General features: G+C 45.8%; 1 protein-coding gene across 1 annotated transcript in view; it reads right to left on the bottom strand.

Moving 5' to 3' along the window:
• Positions 1–22,015, bottom strand: part of LOC122944406 (sodium channel protein type 2 subunit alpha-like) — a 266,258-nt gene that overhangs the window by 5,106 nt on the left and 239,137 nt on the right. The window contains exons 24-26 of the mRNA XM_044302629.1: positions 19,066–19,203; positions 16,837–16,941; positions 12,744–13,014 (exon numbers count right to left, since the gene is read on the bottom strand). Of these exons, the coding sequence (XP_044158564.1) occupies positions 12,744–13,014; positions 16,837–16,941; positions 19,066–19,203 (514 nt within the window). The remainder of the gene's footprint in view (positions 1–12,743; positions 13,015–16,836; positions 16,942–19,065; positions 19,204–22,015) is intronic.

Here is a 22,015-nt window from a genome sequence, read left to right as displayed (position 1 = left end):
CATTGTACTACAGCCATTTACAGGGTGTATTAATAGAATAGATACGTATGTCCTATTAGCCATTCTGCGGTGAATTGTGATTGTTATATTTAATTTTTTGGGGTGTATTAATAGGAAAAAGAATACGTCTTACTAGCCAGTCTGCAGTGAACTAACATTGTTCTACTGCCATTGTTGGGGTGTATTAATTGGAATATTAGGTACACGTTATTAGCCATTCTGCAGTGAATTTACGTTGTCATTTAGTGGTGAAATTTGTTTGTGATACAGCCTTTTTTTTATTTTTATTGATGGGTGATTGTAGACTTCCTTTTGCTATATGGACCAAATTATGTCGATTAGCCATTCAGTGGTAAAATTTGTTTGTGATGCAGCCTTTTTTGGGAAAACTGAGGGGTGATTGTAGACTTCCTTTTGCTGTATGGACCGAATTACCTTGATTAGCCATTCAGTGGTGAATTTCTTTTTGTGAAACAGCCTTTTTGCGGAAAATTGATGGGTGATTGTAGACTTCCTTTTGCTGTATGGACCGAATTACCTTGATTAGCCATTCAGTGGTGAAATTGTTTTGTGAAACAGTCTTTTTTGGGAAAATTGGTTGGTACCTGTAACTACGGTCAAGGAAAATATATGTCCTTTAAGGCCCACTGGGTAAATGTGGTTCCTGGCCAGCCACACCAGCAACTTGGCCAGGTGAAGCCGCTTCCGCATCCACGTTCTCACGCTGTTGGTCTGCTCTAGCGACAATGTCTGCCTCTGCCTCCTCATCCTACACCATGTCCTCAGCCTCCACTGCAGGTACAATTCGCAGTGCTCCTCCAGCATACCACATGTACATGTCAGGCTGTTCTAGACCTCGTTTGCCTGGGCGAACGGGGTCACACAGGGGAGGAACTGCTCCGTGTCTTTCATCAAGAAATCAAATTCTGGTTTTCTCCTCGACAACTGAAAATCTGAATCATGGTGACCGACAATGGGAAAAACATGGTGTCGGCGCTGCGTCAAGGAGGGCTGAGCCATGCGCCCTGCATGGCACATGTGTTCAATGTGGTTGTCAAGCGGTTCCTGAAGTCTTCCACCCATCTGCAAGACATCCTAAAAATGGCCAGAAAACTTTGCATGCACTTCAGCCACTCGTACACCGCCAAGAACACCCTCCTTGAGCTGCAGCGGCAGAAGGGCATCCCCCAACATAGACTGATATGCAACGTTTCCACCTGTTGTAATTCCACCCTCCATATGTTAGACCAACTATACAAACAGAGAAAGGCCATAAACGATTTCTTGATGATCCAAGCGGACAGGAGTACTCCCCTGTGTAACTTCGATGTAAGCCAGTGGCAGCTCATGCGTGACACCTACTGTTTGCTCAGGCCCTTTGAGGAGGCCATGTTATTTGTCAGTCGCCAGGACTACGGGATGAACTAAATCATTCCACTACTTCATATTCTGGAACAGATGCTGGTAAATCTGGCTGGTCAGGGGACTGGAGACGTGGCGCGTAGATCTCACAGCCACATGAGCCCTGTGGGGGCTGAACTGGAGGAGGAAGAGGAGGAGAAGGATGTTGGAGCACAAGCACAGATGACAGGAGAGGAAGAGCAGGAGCCAGCAGAGGAGCTACAGGGTGATGAGGAAGACGAGGCAGAGGATCCAGACAAACCGTGGCAGCATGCAGTGGAGATGGAGGCAGGGAGTCCCTCTGAGTCACTTGCGCAAATGGTCCGATGCATGCTCTCTTGCTTGCGTAGTGACAATCGAATTGTCACCATTTGGCAGAGGGGTGACATCTGGCTCTCCACCTTGTTGGACCCTCGCTACCGGTCCAAAATGGGGGCCTTTTTTACACCCGCTGAGAGGGAGGACAAACTGAACTACTATAGAGACACCCTATGTAGTCAGTTAGCCACTGCCTACCTGTGCCATCGTCTATCCTCTCGCAGGTCTGACAGGCCCTCTGCGCTCATATTTCACTGCCATGGCTGCTGGGGAGGGGGGGGGGGCAGGAGCAGTACCAGCTCCATCAGCAGCAGCCTGAGTCTAGAGTATCTGATAAGAAGCTTTCTTCACCCGCATAGTGAAGAAACTACTCACCAGAAGCTAGACATAGAGCAGAACCTGAACCATCAGGTGGTGGCATACTTGGAGTGCACCCTGCCACCTGTCATCAAAGATCCGCTGGACTTGGACTTTGGGCAGCAAAACTAGATTTGTGGCCACAACTGGCACAGTTTGACCTGGAAAAGCAGTCCTGCCCGGCCAATAGTGTGGCATCAGAGTGGGTGTTTAGTGTGGCAGGGGCCATAGTTACCCCAAGATTGAACTCGCCTGTCCACCCAAAATGTGGATAGACTGACCTTTGTCAAGAATAATCAGGCGTGGATCAGCCAGGATTTCCACCCACCAATGCATCAGACTAGATTATCCATGGTGCCACACCAATACTTTGACAAAGGAGACCGGTTTCTTCTGGCTACCTGCCTCAACTAGTATTCTGATGCTGCCAGTGCCACCCGCCTGATGCCACACATCTGATGCCAAGTGCTCCTTTTTTCACCCACCATATTCAGCGGGTACTGGTATTGCCACCCACCTCCACACTATGTCATCTTGCCACTCTGTGGTCTCCTCATGTTGCTGCCACCTCCATACTATGTCACCTTGCAAGTCTGTGGTCTTCTGATGCAGCTGCCACCTCCACACTATGTCACCTTGCCACTCTGTGGCCTTCTGATGCTGCTGTCACTTCCACACTATGTCACCTTGCCACTCTGTGGTCTTCTGATCCTGCTGCCACCTCCACACTATGTCACCTTGCTACTTTGTGGCCTCCTGATGCTGCTGCCACCTCCACACTATTTCACCTTGACACTCTGTGGTCTCCTCATGCTGATGCCACCTCTACACTATGTCACCTTGCCACTCTGTGGTCTCCTCATGCTTGCTGATGCCACCTCACACTATGTCACCTTGCCACTCTGTGGTCTTTTGATGCTGCTGCCACCTTTACACTGTCATTGTGCCACTCTGTGGCCTCCTGATGCTATCGCCACCTCCACACTTTGTCATTGTGCTACTCTGTGGCCTTCTGATGCTTCCACCAGCTCCAGACTCTGTCATTGGGCCACTCTGTGGTCTCCTCATGCTTTTTCCACCTCACCACTATGTCATATGGCCACTCTGTGGACTTCTCATGCTGTTCCAACCGTCCCCACTTCATGACTGGGCCACTATTTTGCCTTTTGGCCTGGCTGACATCATTATTTATCTGTCAGAAGGAAAGAAAAATGAGACGCACAACGGATCCTGTCTGTGTAGCAGCTATAACGCCTGTATGGTCCCATCAGAATTGGCTTGTGATTTGGTAGCCAAAAGCAGGAGTGGGTACAAAACATAGAAGACATGCAAATATTCCATTCACGTGTCATCTCTGTTTTGGATCTACTTCAGTTTTTTTGGGAATTAGCAATACTGATGGATTACTAATCAAATGCTGACTGAGTGAAGGCGGATGCTCAACAGACAGGATCTGTTTTTTAGGGGTGTGACGACCACCCGCCAGTCCCGTCGTACTATGCCACAGTTGCCATACAGGTCTCCACTAGAGACTCCTGGAGGCGAATCCACTGTGAGCACAGAAGACGTTTAAGATTGGTTGGTGGGCCCAGACAGGATGCAATCACGATTGTATGTACAATCGGTAAAAATAAAATTACTGATTTCACGCTGGAAATCAAATTAATTTGCTGCCACCACTCTTCGTATTGAATCGGGGCGAAGAGACCCCGGCTAGCTAATCCTAAAGGGACGAAACGGTTATTTGCAACCTAGCTAGTACATTAACAATTTATAAAAATAACACAATTTGGTAGTATGTCTTCTGAGGACAGAGCTCTTAGCATAGATCAGGTCATCAAGTAACAAGGGCAAAACTGGAACGATTAAATCGTTAGTTTTTATTCTAAAACTACACACAAAAATATATATATTAAAGCTGACAGATAAATATACCGGCCAGGTGAACATATTGGTTTGGATAGAAATAGTTAGAGGTGGAAGGGAATAGAATGTCTGTAAGTTCAGAATTACCGTGGTAGGGTCCAGTAATAGGCAAAGTCTTTGTAGAATAATCCAAGATGGTGGGGTGCCCGTGTCCCTGCGGGCGGTCGAGATGTTAGACGACGTCAGATGGTAGGTGAAGGACCCAGGACCTGAGTGTGTCACTGTTTTTACCTACTCTGAAGCGGGGAGTGGTTATGACACGTTCAGGTCCAGCCTTGGGTAATTGGAACAGGGGCAGTCCTTTGCTCCATAGGGAGAAAACCTGGCAGCATCTTTGCTTTGCCCATTTCTCCATATCCCGTAAGTCCAATCAAGAAATATAGTAGATATTGATAATCAGTACAATTTTACGCATCATCTGATAACAAATACGACTAGAAGATAATACAGGGTGCCTGAGAACCTTTATATCTCAGAGTGGGAATCTCTGATTTGTCCGCGGGTTTCCTAGAAGGTGGGTTAGGAGAACCAAAACCATCTCTGCAAAGATGGTTCCTTTCCCATTTCCATAACCCATGAAATATTAGGAAAATATGGGAAGAATATGAAGTTTATGGATTGGAGGTGACTTTCAGGTCATCTTCCCTCCTGTACCAACCAGCTGTGTGATAAGGATCTGTCCTTTTCTTCTGAAGCTCGCTGCCCAGGCTAAAGGTGTGAGACCCCTGCTGGTATTGGAGACACTATGGCTGCAGAAAGGAAGTTTTTATGAGGTTCTGTCAAGAGAATACCGGATTGATGGGTACTTAAACCTGGCATGGGGCAGGAAGATTCTTTGGCAAGAAGGTGCTAATTGTACCTCTGATCTGTGAGTTACTCCTTTAGTGAAAGAGAAGATTCTTAGTGAAGGCTCTTTTGTCTTTGTGATTGAGAAATATGGCGCATTTGTGATTTCCTAGTATCGCTGTGGATCGCAAAGCGTCACACCTCCCCCCTTTGGAAGATTGGGGAAGGAGTGGTCAGCAAGACTGGGACTGAAGCAATCCCAACTCCCTATTTGAGCTAGTTACAGCGGGAAAGTCCGTCAGCATTCTGATGGCGACTTCCCGGTTTGTGCTGAATCGTGAAATCGTACTGTTGGAGCGCTAAGCTCCAGCGGAGAAGTTTTCCGTTGGTACCAGAAGTACGTTTCAGCCAGCTGAGAGGGTTGTGATCTGTGATGACCATGAAGGATCGTCCGTATAGGTACGATTGTAGTTTCTGTAGGGCCCATACGATCGCTAGGCACTCCTTCTCAGTGGTGCAGTATGCGGTTTCCCGCGGGAGTAGTTTTCGGCTCAGGTAGAGGACAGGGTGCTCATTCCCGGTTGCGTCCACCTGACTAAGGACGGCTCCCAGACCGTGGTCTGAGGCGTCAGTTTGTACTAGGAACTGACGGGAGAAGTCGGGAGCTTGAAGGACAGGAGCGCTAGCTAGCGCTTCCTTCAGGGCCCGAAATGCCTGTTCTAGTTCCGAGTTCCATGTGACCGTGTTGGGTTGTTTTTTGCCCGTTGCATCGGTCAGCGGTTTAGCCAGAGTACTATAGGATGGAACAAACTTCCTATAGTACCCTGCCGTTCCCAGAAATGCCTGTATTTGTTTTTTGGTGTTAGGCCGTGGCCATGCTACAATGGCATCGACCTTCCCTATCTGAGGTTTCAGGGTCTGGCTGCCTACTCTGTGTCCTAAGTACTGAACCTCTGTCATGGCAATCTGACATTTGTTGGGCTTAACGGTCAGATTGGCAGCGGACAGTCTTCCCAATACCTGTGACAGATGGTCAAGGTGATCTTCCCAGGTTGGACTATATATGGCTATATCGTCCAGATATGCTAGGGCATACCCTTGCATTCCTTCCAACAGTTCATTCATTGCCCGCTGAAAGGTGGCGGGCGCATTCTTCATCCCAAAGGGCATACGAGTAAACTCATAGAGGCCAAAAGGGGTGATGAATGCGGATTTCGCTCTCGCCTCTGGCGCAAGCGGAATCTGCCAGTATCCACGGCTCAAGTCCATGATTGTTAGATAGCTGGCGGACGCCAGCTGATCCAGCAATTCATCAATTCGAGGCATGGGATACGCATCGGTTATGGGGATGTCATTCAGTCTCCGATAGTCGACACAGAACCGGGTTGTCTTGTCCTTTTTGGGGACTAAAACAACCGGGGCGGCCCATGGACTAGAGGATTTCTGGATGACCATTAACTGTAGCATCTCATCAATCTCTCGTTTGATCTCAGCCTGCACTTTGGGTGAGGTGCGATAGGGGCCCTGCCGTAAGGGCTTGTGGTTCCCTGTGTCAACTCGGTGAGCTGCTAGGTTGGTTTGGCCAGGGATGCCTGAGAATGTGGCGCTGTGCGCACTCAGGAGAGTGGTGAGCTGAAGCTTCTGTGGGTACGAGAGGTGGGGGTTGATGTTCCAATCATCTGCCACGTCTCGTAGCTCTGCTAGCAAGTCTATCAGTGGATCTGGCTCTTCGGGTTCTAGCTGGCTACACACTGCTAATACATACTGCTCTCTTTCCTTGTGTGCTTTTAACATGTTCACGTGGAACAGTTTCTGTTGCTTACCCCCGAGACTCACTAGGTAAGTGACTGGGTTCACCTGTTTCAGAATGGTGTATGGCCCATCCCAGGCAGCCTGCAATTTGTTCTGCCTGACAGGGAGTAGGGCGTATACCTTCTGACCTACTTGGTATGACCGCTCTCTGGCATGCTGATCATACCAAGCCTTCTGTTTGGCCTGTGCCTTTGCGAGGTTTTCCGTCACTATGGTCATGAGGGACTCCATTTTGTCCCGAAATTTTAGGACATATTCAACCACGGAGACTTCTGAGGGGTCACCTTTTCCCTCCCAGGTCTCCCGAATCAGTTTTAAGGGCCCTCGGACGTCTCGTCCATATAGGAGTTCAAAGGGCGAGAACCCAGTGGACTCCTGTGGCACTTCTCTGTAAGCGAACAGCAAATGAGGCAGGTGCCGCTCCCAGTCCTTCCCCTGCGATTCCACGAACGTGGCCAGCATTTGCTTTAACGTTCCGTTGAAACGTTCGCAAAGGCCGTTGGTTTGCGGGTGATACGCACTGGAAGTGGTGTGCTTGATTTGCATCCTCTCACAGAGGGCTTCCATTAGCTCCGACATGAAGCAGGAGCCCTGATCAGAGATCATCTCGGCGGGGAAACCTACACGCGAGAAAATCCCGATCAAGGCGTCTGCCACCGTGGCCGACCTAAGGGAAGACAGTGCTACCGCCTCTGGATAACGGGTGGCATATTCCACGACCGTTAAGATGTAGCGCTTGCCAGAACTGCTAGGAATGGGAAGGGGACCAATTATATCCACTGCCACTCGCCGGAAGGGCTCTGTGATCACGGGCAGTGGCTGCAAAGGAGCTTTGCGGGGTCCTCCAGCCTTCTTAACCCTCTGGCAAGTGGTACACGATCGGCAGTACTTAGTTATGTCCGTTCCCATCGTGGGCCAGTAAAAATGGTTCTGAACACGTTTGTGGGTCTTTCTGATACCCAAATGTCCTGCAAGTGGAATGTCGTGGGCTGCTTTTAGCACCTGTGCCCGAAATTCCCTAGGGACTACCAGCTGTCTCGTGTTCTCACCTGCGCCACCTTTTGTAGGCTGTACAGCTTCACAGTACAGTCGGTTGTTCTCCCAATAGATTTTATATGGAGTGCCCTCACCTGGAGGCTGGCCAGCTCGGGCCCTAAGTGCCTCCAGACTAGGGTCACCCTTTAAGGCCTGCACGAATGCAGCGCCACCGGTCTCCTCCAGCTGACCAGTGACGTATGAAGTCAGCTGTGGAGAGTTACCTTCAATGCTGGGGTCAGAGGTGGGTGGAGGGACGGCTGTTTCTGTCCCCGCAGCCCCCTCTGAGCCCAGGTTACTGGCGACACTGGAAGCGTCTACCAGCGCAGTTACCCAATCATCATCATCATCACATGAAAAGGTCTTTTTCGCATTGTCATCCGCCTGAGGGTCAGAATCGCCCGAGGGGGTCCCTTCGGTCGGTTCTGAGTTCAGGCGGCTGGCCATGGAACGTGTAATGGCCAGAACAGGTACAGCATCATGTATATCACCATTGCTAACACTAACACACGCATTTGGATCAACAATGACAGGTGCAGAAGTAGGCAAATGACATTCGGTTGCTTGTACATTTAAATCTGATACCTCCCTAGGTGCGTTAGGGACAGTAGGAATAGCAGGCAAAGTGTCCCCGTCTTCCTGTTTCCCCAAAGGGCTGTACAGTACCTGGTTTTGGTCAGGGAGTCCTGCTTGGGCCTCCTGCGCGCTTGCAGGGTATTCGTAATGGGAAACAAGGGTGCCCAAATCAGTGCCAAGCACTGTGGCAACAGGAATATCATCCAGGACCCCAACAACCCGCTTTTGTCGTCCTATTCCCCAATCAATGGTGACTTGGGCTTGGGCCACATGAGTGCGAGTGCCCCCAACTCCGGTCAGAGCGAGGTACTTTCCTGGAAGGATATCCTTCTCCGTAACAAGATGTGAACAGACCAAGGTGACATCTGCACCGGTATCACGGAATCCGATGACAGTCTGGCCGTTCACAGTGACAGGCTGGTGATTCTGGGATCCGCGGTGCACCTCGGGTCCTCCGACCAGCAATACAGCAGATGAGGTAGGTGTGGAAACGTTGGCCCCCTTAGGGCTTGGCGTCGTCGCGGTGCTAGGAGGTTGGGCCGGCTTCCCTGCGTAACAGGTTTGCTTGGTGTGACCGGGCCTGCGACACAGCTTCCACCAGGGCCTGGTTGTCTCACGGTTCCCAGGGCCAGCGGGCCTGCCTTCTCTCCAGTTCTGGGACATGGCTCTGTCCTGGTTGGGTACTGGAGTTTTGCGGCTGTCAGGTACCAGGGGTTTGCGGATGTCTGATACCACCGGCCTGCAGGTGTCCGTCATCACAGGTTTGCGAATGTCCGGTACCCGGGTTGCGACAAACATGTCTGCCAGCTCAGCAGCTTCTTTCACAGACTGGGGCTTGCGCTCCAACACAAACTGTCTCACATCTGTAGGGCATATTGCAAGGAGTTGGTCATGGATCATCAAATCCTCAAGGTTAGCATAAGTCTTTTCCTTAAGAATTCTAGTCCATTGGCGGAATGTGGTGCATAAGCGGCTAGCCGCATCCGCGTAAGAGTCTGTGGATCCTTTCTGGATGGCACGGAACTTTCTCCGGTAAACCTCAGGGGTTAACTGGAACTTAGCAATTATGGCATCCTTGATAGTCTGATAATCGCAATCTTGGTCTGTGGGTAGTTCCGCAAAAGCATCCAGCGCTTTACCAGTCAGCTGAGGCGTCAGGTGTAGAGCCCACTGACCCTCAGGGATGCAGAACTGGCGGCACGCTCTCTCAAACGAGCGTAAATATAAATCAATGTCCCCGTTTTTCTCCATAACTGGAAACCTTGCTTTGGGGACCACGGGAAGAGGAATGCCTCCTGCAGCAGGAGTGTTAGGAGAGGAAGACCGCTCGGCCTGTCTCACTTGGGCCAGTTCTAGTGCACGCTGGTGCTGCAGCGCTTCTCTCTGAAGCTGGAACTGCTGCTGTCGCTCCTCTCTTTCAAGCTGCATCTCCATGTATAAACGCAAATCCGCGCCAGTCAGGCCCGGTAACAACTGCTGGCTCATAGGGCCCAAGGCAGTGAAGTTCAGTCCAGAGCTGCTTGTTCCTTGCTGAGGGTTAGCAGGGGCTGTAGACATGCTGTTATCCAGGGTACCTGCATCACCCGGAGCTGAAGTAGCAACATCAGCACTCCCATAGCTGGCGATGCTGGGTGACGTTGAACGAAGGGGCAGCAAAGCCTCCCGCACGGGATTGGAATCCTCCATCGCTTGGCCGTCTCTCTCCGTCAAAGCTTTGATCAGCTGTGATCGATTTTTGTTCAGAATGGCAATGCCTTGTGACTCACACACGGCTTGTAAGTCGGCGACAGACCAACTTAGGTAATTTGGAACTGAATCAGACATTCAGAAAAGAAGAGAAAAAGAATAGGATATAGCAAAGAAAAGGTGGGAAAATGTAAACCAATCTATTCCTATCAATGTGTACCGTTTTGCACCCGGAACACAAGTTCCGCAGGACAGGATACTAAGTAACCGCTGTCCTATTGTTATGATTGCGCAAAAAGCTGCACTTGTCAGTTCTTTGTGCTCTGATCTCCCAAAAGCTGACTTCTGCCTGGTTTTGGGTTCTGCTATCCCACTAGCTGCCAACAATGTGACGACCACCCGCCAATCCCGTCGTACTATGCCACAGTTGCCATACAGGTCTCCACTAGAGACTCCTGGAGGCGAATCCACTGTGAGCACAGAAGACGTTTAAGATTGGTTGGTGGGCCCAGACAGGATGCAATCACGATTGTATGTACAAGGTCAGGTCATCAAGTAACAAGGGCAAAACTGGAACGATTAAATCGTTAGTTTTTATTCTAAAACTACACACAAAAATATATATATTAAAGCTGACAGATAAATATACCGGCCAGGTGAACATATTGGTTTGGATAGAAATAGTTAGAGGTGGAAGGGAATAGAATGTCTGTAAGTTCAGAATTACCGTGGTAGGGTCCAGTAATAGGCAAAGTCTTTGTAGAATAATCCAAGATGGTGGGGTGCCCGTGTCCCTGCGGGCGGTCGAGATGTTAGACGACGTCAGATGGTAGGTGAAGGACCCAGGACCTGAGTGTGTCACTGTTTTTACCTACTCTGAAGCGGGGAGTGGTTATGACACGTTCAGGTCCAGCCTTGGGTAATTGGAACAGGGGCAGTCCTTTGCCCCATAGGGAGAAAACCTGGCAGCATCTTTGCTTTGCCCATTTCTCCATATCCCGTAAGTCCAATCAAGAAATATAGTAGATATTGATAATCAGTACAATTTTACGCATCATCTGATAACAAATACGACTAGAAGATAATACAGGGTGCCTGAGAACCTTTATATCTCAGAGCGGGAATCTCTGATTTGTCCGCGGGTTTCCTAGAAGGTGGGTTAGGAGAACCAAAACCATCTCTGCAAAGATGGTTCCTTTCCCATTTCCATAACCCATGAAATATTAGGAAAATATGGGAAGAATATGAAGTTTATGGATTGGAGGTGACTTTCAGGTCATCTTCCCTCCTGTACCAACCAGCTGTGTGATAAGGATCTGTCCTTTTCTTCTGAAGCTCGCTGCCCAGGCTAAAGGTGTGAGACCCCTGCTGGTATTGGAGACATACAAAATGTTCACTTTGCGGTCACCGGTGCATGGTCTTGGCATCCAAACATTACTTTGTGCTTTTTGAATAGGCGTTGGTTTCCTACCTCCTGCCACGAGGTAGTCTCTCGGCTTCTCCTTCTCGGCGTCTCACGTGACCTGACCTGGAGATGGTTTCCTGGTCGGCACAGGTGGATGACATCGGAAAATGTTCACTTTGCGGTCACCGGTGCATGGTCTTGGCATCCAAACATTACTTTGTGCTTTTTGAATCGGCGTTGGTTTCCTACCTCCTGCCACGAGGTAGTCTCTCGGCTTCTCCTTCTCGGCGTCTCACGTGACCTGACCTGGAGATGGTTTCCTGGTCGGCACAGGTGGATGACATCACCGACCAGGAAACCATCTCCAGGTCAGGTCACGTGAGACGCCGAGAAGGAGAAGCCGAGAGACTACCTCGTGGCAGGAGGTAGGAAACCAACGCCGATTCAAAAAGCACAAAGTAATGTTTGGATGCCAAGACCATGCACCGGTGACCGCAAAGTGAACATTTTCCGAACGACTTGTATGCAGATTACCGGCAAGTTAATACATAAGTATCTGAACATTTGAAAGGTTTAAACATAACACGCTACAGACAGACACCACGTAGCAAAATTAAGTGGTCATATTTTGGAGTACTCCTGTCATTTAGGTATATGCGTGAGCTCCGCATTTAAAGTACCTATATAATTATGCTAATAAGTTGACATGTAATCAGGATATGTTTAATAATATTTAGTGGGCAATTTATTTTTATAATTGTTATTTTAACAACTGTAATTGTATTAATTGTAATAAATGCAAAAATACTGTAAGCCAGTCTGATTGTTTTTTATTTTCGATTAATTTTTTTATTCGGCGAACCGGCCAAATTGAATTTTTTTTTTAAATGTGCTATCTCTAGTTACAACCATACTGCAATCCAGAAGTGGTGGCCATGATTGCAAACTATAGGAAAAGGCATTGGCTTCTCTGGTGGCCGGGACTGCAGGAGTGCGCATAGGCTGGAGCTTTTTCCTATAATGTGCAAGCAAGACCACCACTGCTGGATTGCAGGGTGGTTGTAGCTCCTGGATATGAGCAGTGTATAATGTGATGGATAAATGAAGCAAGCCAGCAGAGAAGCCATTATGGACAATAATACATTAGTAAGTGCCTTATATTAACTTTCTATACATGATACGTGTCATTTGCCGAAGGGAAACAACCCCTTTAAGCAGTGGTGGCCACCTGGTCTACATCTCTCGGGCACATAGAACATGGCACTAACACAGATGCCTTCGGCTCTCAATCACACATGCAACAGGTCAGCCAGTTTTATAGGTACAAATCTGCTGACACATGCCCTTTAGCGACCTCTATTCAGGGACAACTGTGCACTAAAATATGAATACTGAATTATCCATTGTATATGTAATATTAATTTTAGGAGGTCATTCTTACCTACAATAGACAGAATAACAACAACAAAATCAAAAATGTTCCATCCAATGGTGAAGTAATAATAACGAAGAGAAATCAGCTTTAGGACAAATTCACTAGTGAACAGGACAATGAAGACCATGTTGATCCAATACAAGTAGTTCTCCATATCTTGACTTTGTTCGTCCGTCTCAATCATCATTGTTACCATGTTAAGGCAAATAAGGATCATGATGGTAATGTCAAACGCCTGCCTTGTCACAAGGTCAAAAACAAAGCCTTGATATTTATTCTGGGGGAAAAAATCAATAGTAGAAATAAGGAAGAGGAAAGTAGAAAGTAGAAAAAAAATACACAATAAACAGCACATCATGACTTTGGGCTGGGTTCACACGGGCATTGCGGGAAAAGATGCGGGTGCGTTGCGGGAACATGTGCGTTTTTCCCCCCGAGTGCAAAGCATTTTAATGCTTTTTTTGCACGCTTGTGAGAAAAATCAGCATGTTTGGTACCCAGACCCGAACCCGGACTTCTTTACAGAAGTTCGGGTTTGGGTTTAGTATTCTGTAAATTTTATTATTTTCCCTTATAACATGGTTATAAGGGAAAATAATAGCATTCTTTAATACAGAATGCTTAGTAGAAGGTCAATTGAGGGTTAAAAAAAATATATATATATTTACTCACCTCCTCCAATTGATCGCGTAGCTGACGATTTCCTGTTTTTTCTTCAGGACCTGTCAAAGGACCTGTGGTGACGTCACTGAGCTCATCATATGGTCCATCACCATGGTGATGGATCATGTGATGAGAATAGAAATGAATGGGTCCGGATTCAGTGCGGGTGCAATGCATTCACCTCGCACATTGCACCTGTGCGGAAATCTCGCCCGTGTGAACCCAGCCTTATTACACTGCTACATTAAAGAACTTTGGAGACAATAATAAGAAATAATGATATAAGTGATAATATCCCCCTACTGTAAATTAAAGGGGTTCTCCAGGCTTTTTCATATTGATGACCTATCTCCAGGATAGGTAATCAATATCAGATCAGCGGGGGTTCGACACCCGACACCCCCGCCAATCAGCAGCGTTTAAGGAGACGGCGTGTGATAGGTCATCAATATGAAAAAGCCCGGACAACCTCTTTAAAAGAGCATTAGCAATCACTAAGGAGTTTCATACAATAAAAATTACATAGCACGCAACTCCGAGATGACTCTTAATATTCTTATTGTATACACAGTACTATAATTTATAGTACTTTATAGGGTACTTTATTACTTATAATAATTTTGCCACTGCCGAACCTCTCTTTGAAGAGTAAGAGGAGGCGCTCCATGTCCATCACTGATATGAAACTCCGCCAGCCTTTTCATTATGATGTTCTGCAGGTGCTCAGGTGTGTGTTATGATGTTCTGCAGCAGCTGGGGCACAGGACTGTTTGATACACATTGTAGTTGCTAAAAAACTTGTTGTTGAAACTGAGTATTCTCATCTCCGTCATACATGGCTGATATCAGAATACCCATGCAATGTGGCAGGAGTTATGTAACTTGGGAGCTATGGAAACAGTAGGTCACTGTGCTATGCTGTTCTATAGCTCCCACTGACGTCTATGGGAGTTACGGAAACAGCGTAGAACAGTCCACTTGACTATTTCGGTAAACCCAGCCACCCCAGCCACTGCATAAGATGGTATTTTGCTCTTAGTACATCTGATTCTATTTGCTGCACCACACAGGTGACTATTGCACATGCGCCAAGGGTGGACTGTACAGCACAGGGTGGGATTACAGGGCCAAGTAAAATGATTCTGCCTGGTCCTGTTGACCCAGTGGAGGTGGGAGCGACCAGCACTGTAGCGAGCTAAGGTGCAACAAATGGCTAGGATTCGCCGTTGGTGAACTTAAAGGGGTTGTCCGGGTTCAGAGCCGAACCTGAACATATCCCCTTTTTCACCCAGACACCCCCTCGGATATGAGCATCGGAGAATTTCATCCTCCGATGCTCTCTGTTTTCCTGCACTGAATCACACATGGCAAGGGCTTTTTCCTTAGATCCGTTGATGTAACAGGCTTCGCCTAGCAGTGAGCCCGGTGACATCACCTATTAGTGCCAGTGACGTCAATGCTGCTAGGTGAAAGCTTCTGCCTAGCAGTGTAAAATGTAAACAAAACAGCCCCTGCCCTTGCTCCGATGCTCATCTCAGAGGGGCCAGAGGGGTGAAAAGTAGGATATTTAAAGGGGTTCTACAGGAATGATTTAAAATGGCCTCCGGTAACCTGTCATAGAAGGTGAGCAGGACTGGTTGCCACCACTTGCGGAGCTGCCTAAGGGGGTGAGGGGACGGGCCTCACTACAATTGCTCTACAATAGATGGTAATAATGTGATCCTGCCTATGATATGCCATCATGGCTGAGCATCCTGACAGTAAAACTCACCAATATACAGTATATGCAATTACCTGCCTCCTTGCTCACCTAGGCATCTCTGCAAATGGTTACAACCAGTCCTGCTCACATTCTTGGACAGGTTACCAGCGGCCATTTTAAATCACTCCCAGAGGACCCCTTTAAGGGTCCATTCACACGTCCGCAACTGTTTTGTGGTCCTTGCATTCCACATTTTGCAGACCGCACATTGCCGGCACTATAATAGAAAATGCCTTTTCTTGTTCGTGGCTGGACAAAAATAGGACATGGTCTACTTTTTTCCGGAGTGCGGAACGGAAGTGCGGATGTGGACAGCACACTGTGTGCTGTCCGCATCTTTTGTGGCCCCATTGAAAATGAGTGGGTCCGCACCCGTTCTGCAAAATTGCGGAACAGATGCGGACCCATTTTGCGGACGTATGAATGGACCCTAAGGCCTCTTTCACATGAGCTCCGGGTGCGTTCAGGGTGCGTTCTGTGAAACTCGCACCATCTTGCAAGCAAGTTCAGTCAGTTTTGTCTGCGATTGCGTTCAGTTGTTCTGTTTTTTCCGTGTGGGTGCAATGCGTTTTGATGCATTTTTCACGCACGTGATAAAAAACTGAAGGTTTACAAACAACATCTCTTAGCAACCATCAGTGAAAAACGCATTGCATCCGCACTTACTTGCGGATACAATATGTTTTTCACTGATGCCCCATTCACTTCTATGGGGCCAGGGCTGTGTGAAAAATGCAGAATATAGAACATGCTGTGTTTTTCACGCAACACAGAACTGATGCGTGAAAAAAAAAACGCTACACAGACCCATTGAAATTGATGGGTCCGGATTCAGAGCGGGTGCTATGCGTTCACGTCATTCATTGCACCCACGTGGAAAACTCGCTCGTGTGAAAGGGGCCTAAAGGAAATGTGTCACCAAAAATGTTACCTGCCAGTAAAACCAGATAATAACAATTTAATTTTTTTAAAGATAATTATTTTCCTGAATATAATTATGGGGCGGCCATCTTGCCTGAGTTCTTAACAGCACTTACAAAGAATTAAGAAAATTGCTTTACAGCAGCCACATGGTCCATAGACGCAATGGTCAGGAGGGGACCTCAGTGACTTCGATGGAGAGTTTTCTAGACATGTTCTGTGACCTGAGCAGAGGTCATTGTACAGGGAAAGAATGGATAAGCTGTGACATCACCTTTTGTGTTTGTGAATGGTGGATCCTGTCTTATCTATACACAGAGGTGATATAATTACAGGCAGGACTAGAATGACAGGTAAGCACATAACTGCAGTAAATGTGACTGAAGTAAAGTGATCAGTACAGCGCCTATTATTAGGCTTAGTGGCCAGTGCAAAAACTCCAAGATTTTATGTTGTTTCTTTTTATATGGATATTGACTTGGAAAATTAAAAATTATACCTTCCAAAAATATGTTAAACATAAAAACTTGATTTAAACAATAGGTCATTTTCTAATTACACATTTCCTTTAAGACCACATTTGCATATGAATTAAAACACTGGTTTCTCTATAACGGCACAAGGGATTAGCATAAGAAAAGTATGCTTTTAATCAGCATAGGAAGCCCAGCAATGCCTGGTTTAATAGGGATGATCATGCTGATAGGTGCTATTTAAAATAAGTGTAATATTCTTATAATATGGTGATCTCACCGGTGGTCTTGGAATGGGTTTTTGTGGCTTTTTCGACCCCAGCTTCTTCATTGCATTGTAGTATTTTTTCTGTTCTTCTGTCATGAAGATATCTTGACCTCCAAAGTAAAGAAACAAAATAAAAACTGGTTATAACCTTTGTGCATAAGTTCAAGTGTCCACAATTCATTCTGAACTATACATATAATAGAACATAGTCTACATATCTGTAAAGAATAAATCAAGGCAACTGGACGTATTGTAGATTTCTTTAAAACGTTTCACTCGTTCTTCACTCGTTGGAAGAACGAGTGAAACGTTTTCAAGAAATCTACAGTGTGTCCAGTTGCCTTTATTTATTCTTTACAGATATATACCATGACCTGGATAAATGAGAACCTTCACAGACAACATAGTCTACAGATTCTATAACACAGTGGATTCGATAGACGTCAATCCCACCTGGAGATAAATTTAGGCAACACCATTAACAATACATTTTATGCAGTGGTATCCAACCTGTGGCTCTAGACCTGTTAGAAAACTACAGCTCCCATCGTAGCGTGTGGGGCATGCTGAGAGTTGGACTGATTTCTATGGATGTGGGTGGAACATCATAAATGACCACCTTGGTTTAAATCCATTGTCTATTAAAAGAGTGGAGTCCCAGCCTAGTAGCGTACTCACCTTGGAGTCAGACCATACCATTGCAGTAGGGTCCATGGTGAGAGGGGGCCTGATGCTCAGCTCCTCTTACTTCCTAATATAAAACTAGAGCATTTTCCTGCAGCCTCCACTAGGGGGAGCTGAGTGCATAGAGATTTTACAGCCACTATTGAGTTCAGTGGTAGCTGTATAAATTCTTATGCATTAAGCGTTCCTTAGTGGTGGCTGCAGGCAGGTCAAGAAGTTCTATCATCTACAGTGTGAAGGGAGATGGTATTAAAAATTGTATGGACAAGAATATATTTATACCAGTTGAAAAATATGGTGTCCAGACTGAGCACCATATTTACGAATTCAGTATGGTACAGTGCACAACCCATTAATGACCACCCGCTGTCTTGTGTTGTCTTGTGAGCACTCCTGGTTTACAAAGGAACTGTAACAGCTCCGTTTCTTAGAGCTGCCTTTTGCTTTACAGCCAGGATCGGAGGTAGCTCCAATGCCAACAGTTAACCCTCTGATTGCCACAGTCTGTGACCATGGCATAATCAAAGGGAATATCCTCCTCTGATTGGGACCCAGTGATCTATCTGAGGCTGGGTAATCCCTCTGCTTTCAGCCCTGGGGATCTACAAAGGACCCCAGGACTGTAAATTCAGTAATCCTGCTGTTAGGGCACACTAGTGCTGCGCTGAACGAAGCTTGTGCCATAGAGACACAGAGCATAATATATTAGGAGTGTGATAATGCATTGTAAGTATAACATAATTTTTTTAAACAATAATTCATTCATGGGATTTGTCAAAATATGTAATGAAAAAATGATTTATTTTTTTTTAAATAATAATAAATGAATCTAATCCAGAGTCATCAGTGGGATGTGTGCTGCACAGGGTAGATATACTGGCACATGCATGCATGGTGCATCAGTATGGACACAGCTACCCTATAAAGATTGGGTTTTATGTTAACTTATTAAACAAGTAAATAATTTGGGGGGGGGGGGGCATACTAAGTTTTGCTATGGGACCCTATGATTTTTGTATAAGCCTCTGGGTCCAGTCAAATTAACTTCCATATGGGCTGTAATGCAAGGTTCACACTAGCGTTAGCCGATCCTGCATCCTGTTCCCATGGCCTGTTCTGGAATAAATGCCTGCTGTCTGACCGCTGCATGTTATTATATTTGTCCGGCCAAAATCAGCATTTATGACGGAAAGCAGCCAAATCCCATTATAGGAATCTGGTGGGTTCCCGGCATTATCCGGCTATGCTAGATATGGTGAACTGCGGCAGGCTGTTCCTCAGAACACTGATGTGAACCTACCATTAGGTCTGTATGGAGTCAACATACAGCATCCCTAGTGGTCCTACTACTGTATATCTCCACCTGCTTCTGATCTCATACGAAGACATATGGAGGTACAGGTGAAGTACAGAGCTGAAGGGACTCCTGGGTACAGGCCTTGTGCACCCAGCTTTACCATTTACAGGTACAGTATGACGATGATTAAGGGGCTACATGAAGTACTTACTGCCTTCAGTTATCTATTTGAATCATAAGAATTATCATATAATACTTATCTTCTTTTTCTGCTGGTTGAAATTGTCAATAATGACACCAATGAAGAGGTTCAGAGTGAAAAAGGAGCCAAATATGATGAAGATGACGAAGTATAAATACATATAGAGGTTGTCTTCATATTTAGGCTGGTCCGCTAACTGTCAGACATAAAGGAGATGCACATGATAAATTACATTTATAATATTTCCTTGTATTGTGTCTTTTATATCACTTACACACATACAGTATATTTGGATTATTAAATATAAGGTAATGTCGCACTCGAATGAGGTAGGAATCCAAACAGAGGTGCTCCCACTATCAGACAACACCCAGTCTGAAAATGTGAAATAAATAAATAAGATTAAAGTGGGGCACACTCTTTGAAGTAAAGGGATCTTTAATGGTCTATACAATAATATACAGTAGGTTGATAATACAATGATGGATAAAAAAGAAGATAGTGACCTTATAAGACTAAAATCAAATTAAATTACAATAAATAAGACATAAATCCCATTAAATATGCTATAAAATTCATATAATATTCAGAAAATGATCGGTGTAAGATGTGTATTGGCAATAAATGTGTATTGGCAATAAAATCTTACACCGATATTATAAGTGCATCTGAGAAAAAATGAATGAATGAATCTTGATTGAAACCAGTCTTTTGTATCTCTATTGGAAATTAGGCAAAGTCTTTCCTGATATCGATAGTTTGTGTGTGATAGGTTAATAAAGTCGCAACATTGTAGCGATACACTTGTGTGTATTTGGTCAAATGCAGAGCATGTAGCTTTCAACAGTTCGGATTGCAGCGTATAGCTACAGAATCTTACAGCGGCGTCCCGCTGTGTTTGAAGAGAGCGATCGCTTGTGTGGGATCAATGCAACCTTACCCGGAGGTCTTGGTACCTGACAGTGAGTCCTCGACTCGGTACGATCAACTTGTAGTGTCCCGGTCTCAAGGGCTGTTACTGAGCTGGCGTCAATCAGGTTGTGTTCCACGCGGTCTTTGGCGTCTCCAATGACGCAGTGAGTTAGCTCTTCTTGTAACAGTGTCCAGACCTTTACCGGGGGTTGCAGTGTCCTTGCTGTCCTTTAAGGGGGATTCACACCAGACGCGTTTCGGGGCTTTGAAGTATTGACCCCTTCCTCAGTGGTGGTCAATACTTCAAAGCCCCGAAACGCGTCTGGTGTGAATCCCCCTTAAAGGACAGCAAGGACACTGCAACCCCCGGTAAAGGTCTGGACACTGTTACAAGAAGAGCTAACTCACTGCGTCATTGGAGACGCCAAAGACCGCGTGGAACACAACCTGATTGACGCCAGCTCAGTAACAGCCCTTGAGACCGGGACACTACAAGTTGATCGTACCGAGTCGAGGACTCACTGTCAGGTACCAAGACCTCCGGGTAAGGTTGCATTGATCCCACACAAGCGATCGCTCTCTTCAAACACAGCGGGACGCCGCTGTAAGATTCTGTAGCTATACGCTGCAATCCGAACTGTTGAAAGCTACATGCTCTGCATTTGACCAAATACACACAAGTGTATCGCTACAATGTTGCGACTTTATTAACCTATCACACACAAACTATCGATATCAGGAAAGACTTTGCCTAATTTCCAATAGAGATACAAAAGACTGGTTTCAATCAAGATTCATTCATTCATTTTTTCTCAGATGCACTTATAATATCGGTGTAAGATTTTATTGCCAATACACATTTATTGCCAATACACATCTTACACCGATCATTTTCTGAATATTATATGAATTTTATAGCATATTTAATGGGATTTATGTCTTATTTATTGTAATTTAATTTGATTTTAGTCTTATAAGGTCACTATCTTCTTTTTTATCCATCATTGTATTATCAACCTACTGTATATTATTGTATAGACCATTAAAGATCCCTTTACTTCAAAGAGTGTGCCCCACTTTAATCTTATTTATATATCTGGATTATTATTTATCTTCTAGATAAAATAAGAAATCCATTGTAGTAAATTATTTTATTTCTCTGTACAAAGCGCAGAAATAATCTTCATGGTACATATTCTATTACGCTTTTCGGCTTACCCTTAGTAGCTCATAATTCTTCAAGAATCAGAACTAGGACTACCCCCTGTGCGTGTACTTATTGAGACCCACAGCAATGGAGCTGGCTCTTTCCCACTATGTGCTTCCTTATTATGGTGCTTATAAGACTTGGGGAATTCCTCCTTACCAGGACATAACTATAAGATCGTAAAACTTAAAATTTAAAGAACAGTTATCAAATTGTTTAAAGGGAATTTTCACTCCTGGGGATCTTTCCTACAGATCCACCCAGCGTGGCTGTATCCACGGTAGTAATCATACTTACCTGATCCCTGCCGCTGGGTTTTGGCTCCATCACTGCTCTACTGATTCTGCAGGTCCTGAGTCTCCTCTCGTCAATATCCCGTTTGATGCTGGTCACGTGACTGCTGCAGCCAGACATGTTGACATGGGAAGACACGGGACCTGCATGAAGGGCCGGGACGGGCACCGATGGATTCAGAACCCAGTGGCGGGGATTAGGTAAGTGTAATTACCACTGTGGGTCCGGCCACACTGGGGGTTCTGTAGAAAAGGTCCCCTGGAGTGATCAACCCCTTTAAAGCAAAGTATTTGTGTCCTAAGTGTATCTTGAGTTTTCTGGATTTATAAAGCTTATTAAATATATAATGAAACGTTCTGGTACTTTCTAATATACATTAGGGGACATTTATTAACATTGGCATCTTGCACGGTAATCTTAATCTATTCCCTTCTGACATCAGATGAATTACACTTATAAGCAAACATATACCTTTAAATAATTGTGTCGCATCTGTGCAGGTCTGTGCGCCAAAACAGAAATCTACACCAGCAAGGGAGCTTCCTGGCATAGATTATGATAGATGTGCTGGGCCAGCTATAGTCGCCCCTGCATC

Source organism: Bufo gargarizans, chromosome 8, assembly GCF_014858855.1.
Source record: "Bufo gargarizans isolate SCDJY-AF-19 chromosome 8, ASM1485885v1, whole genome shotgun sequence".
NCBI classification, from domain to species: Eukaryota; Metazoa; Chordata; class Amphibia; order Anura; family Bufonidae; genus Bufo; species Bufo gargarizans.
The sequence above is the reverse complement of the archived record's forward strand: the minus strand, read 5'-3'. Positions and strand labels throughout refer to the sequence as shown.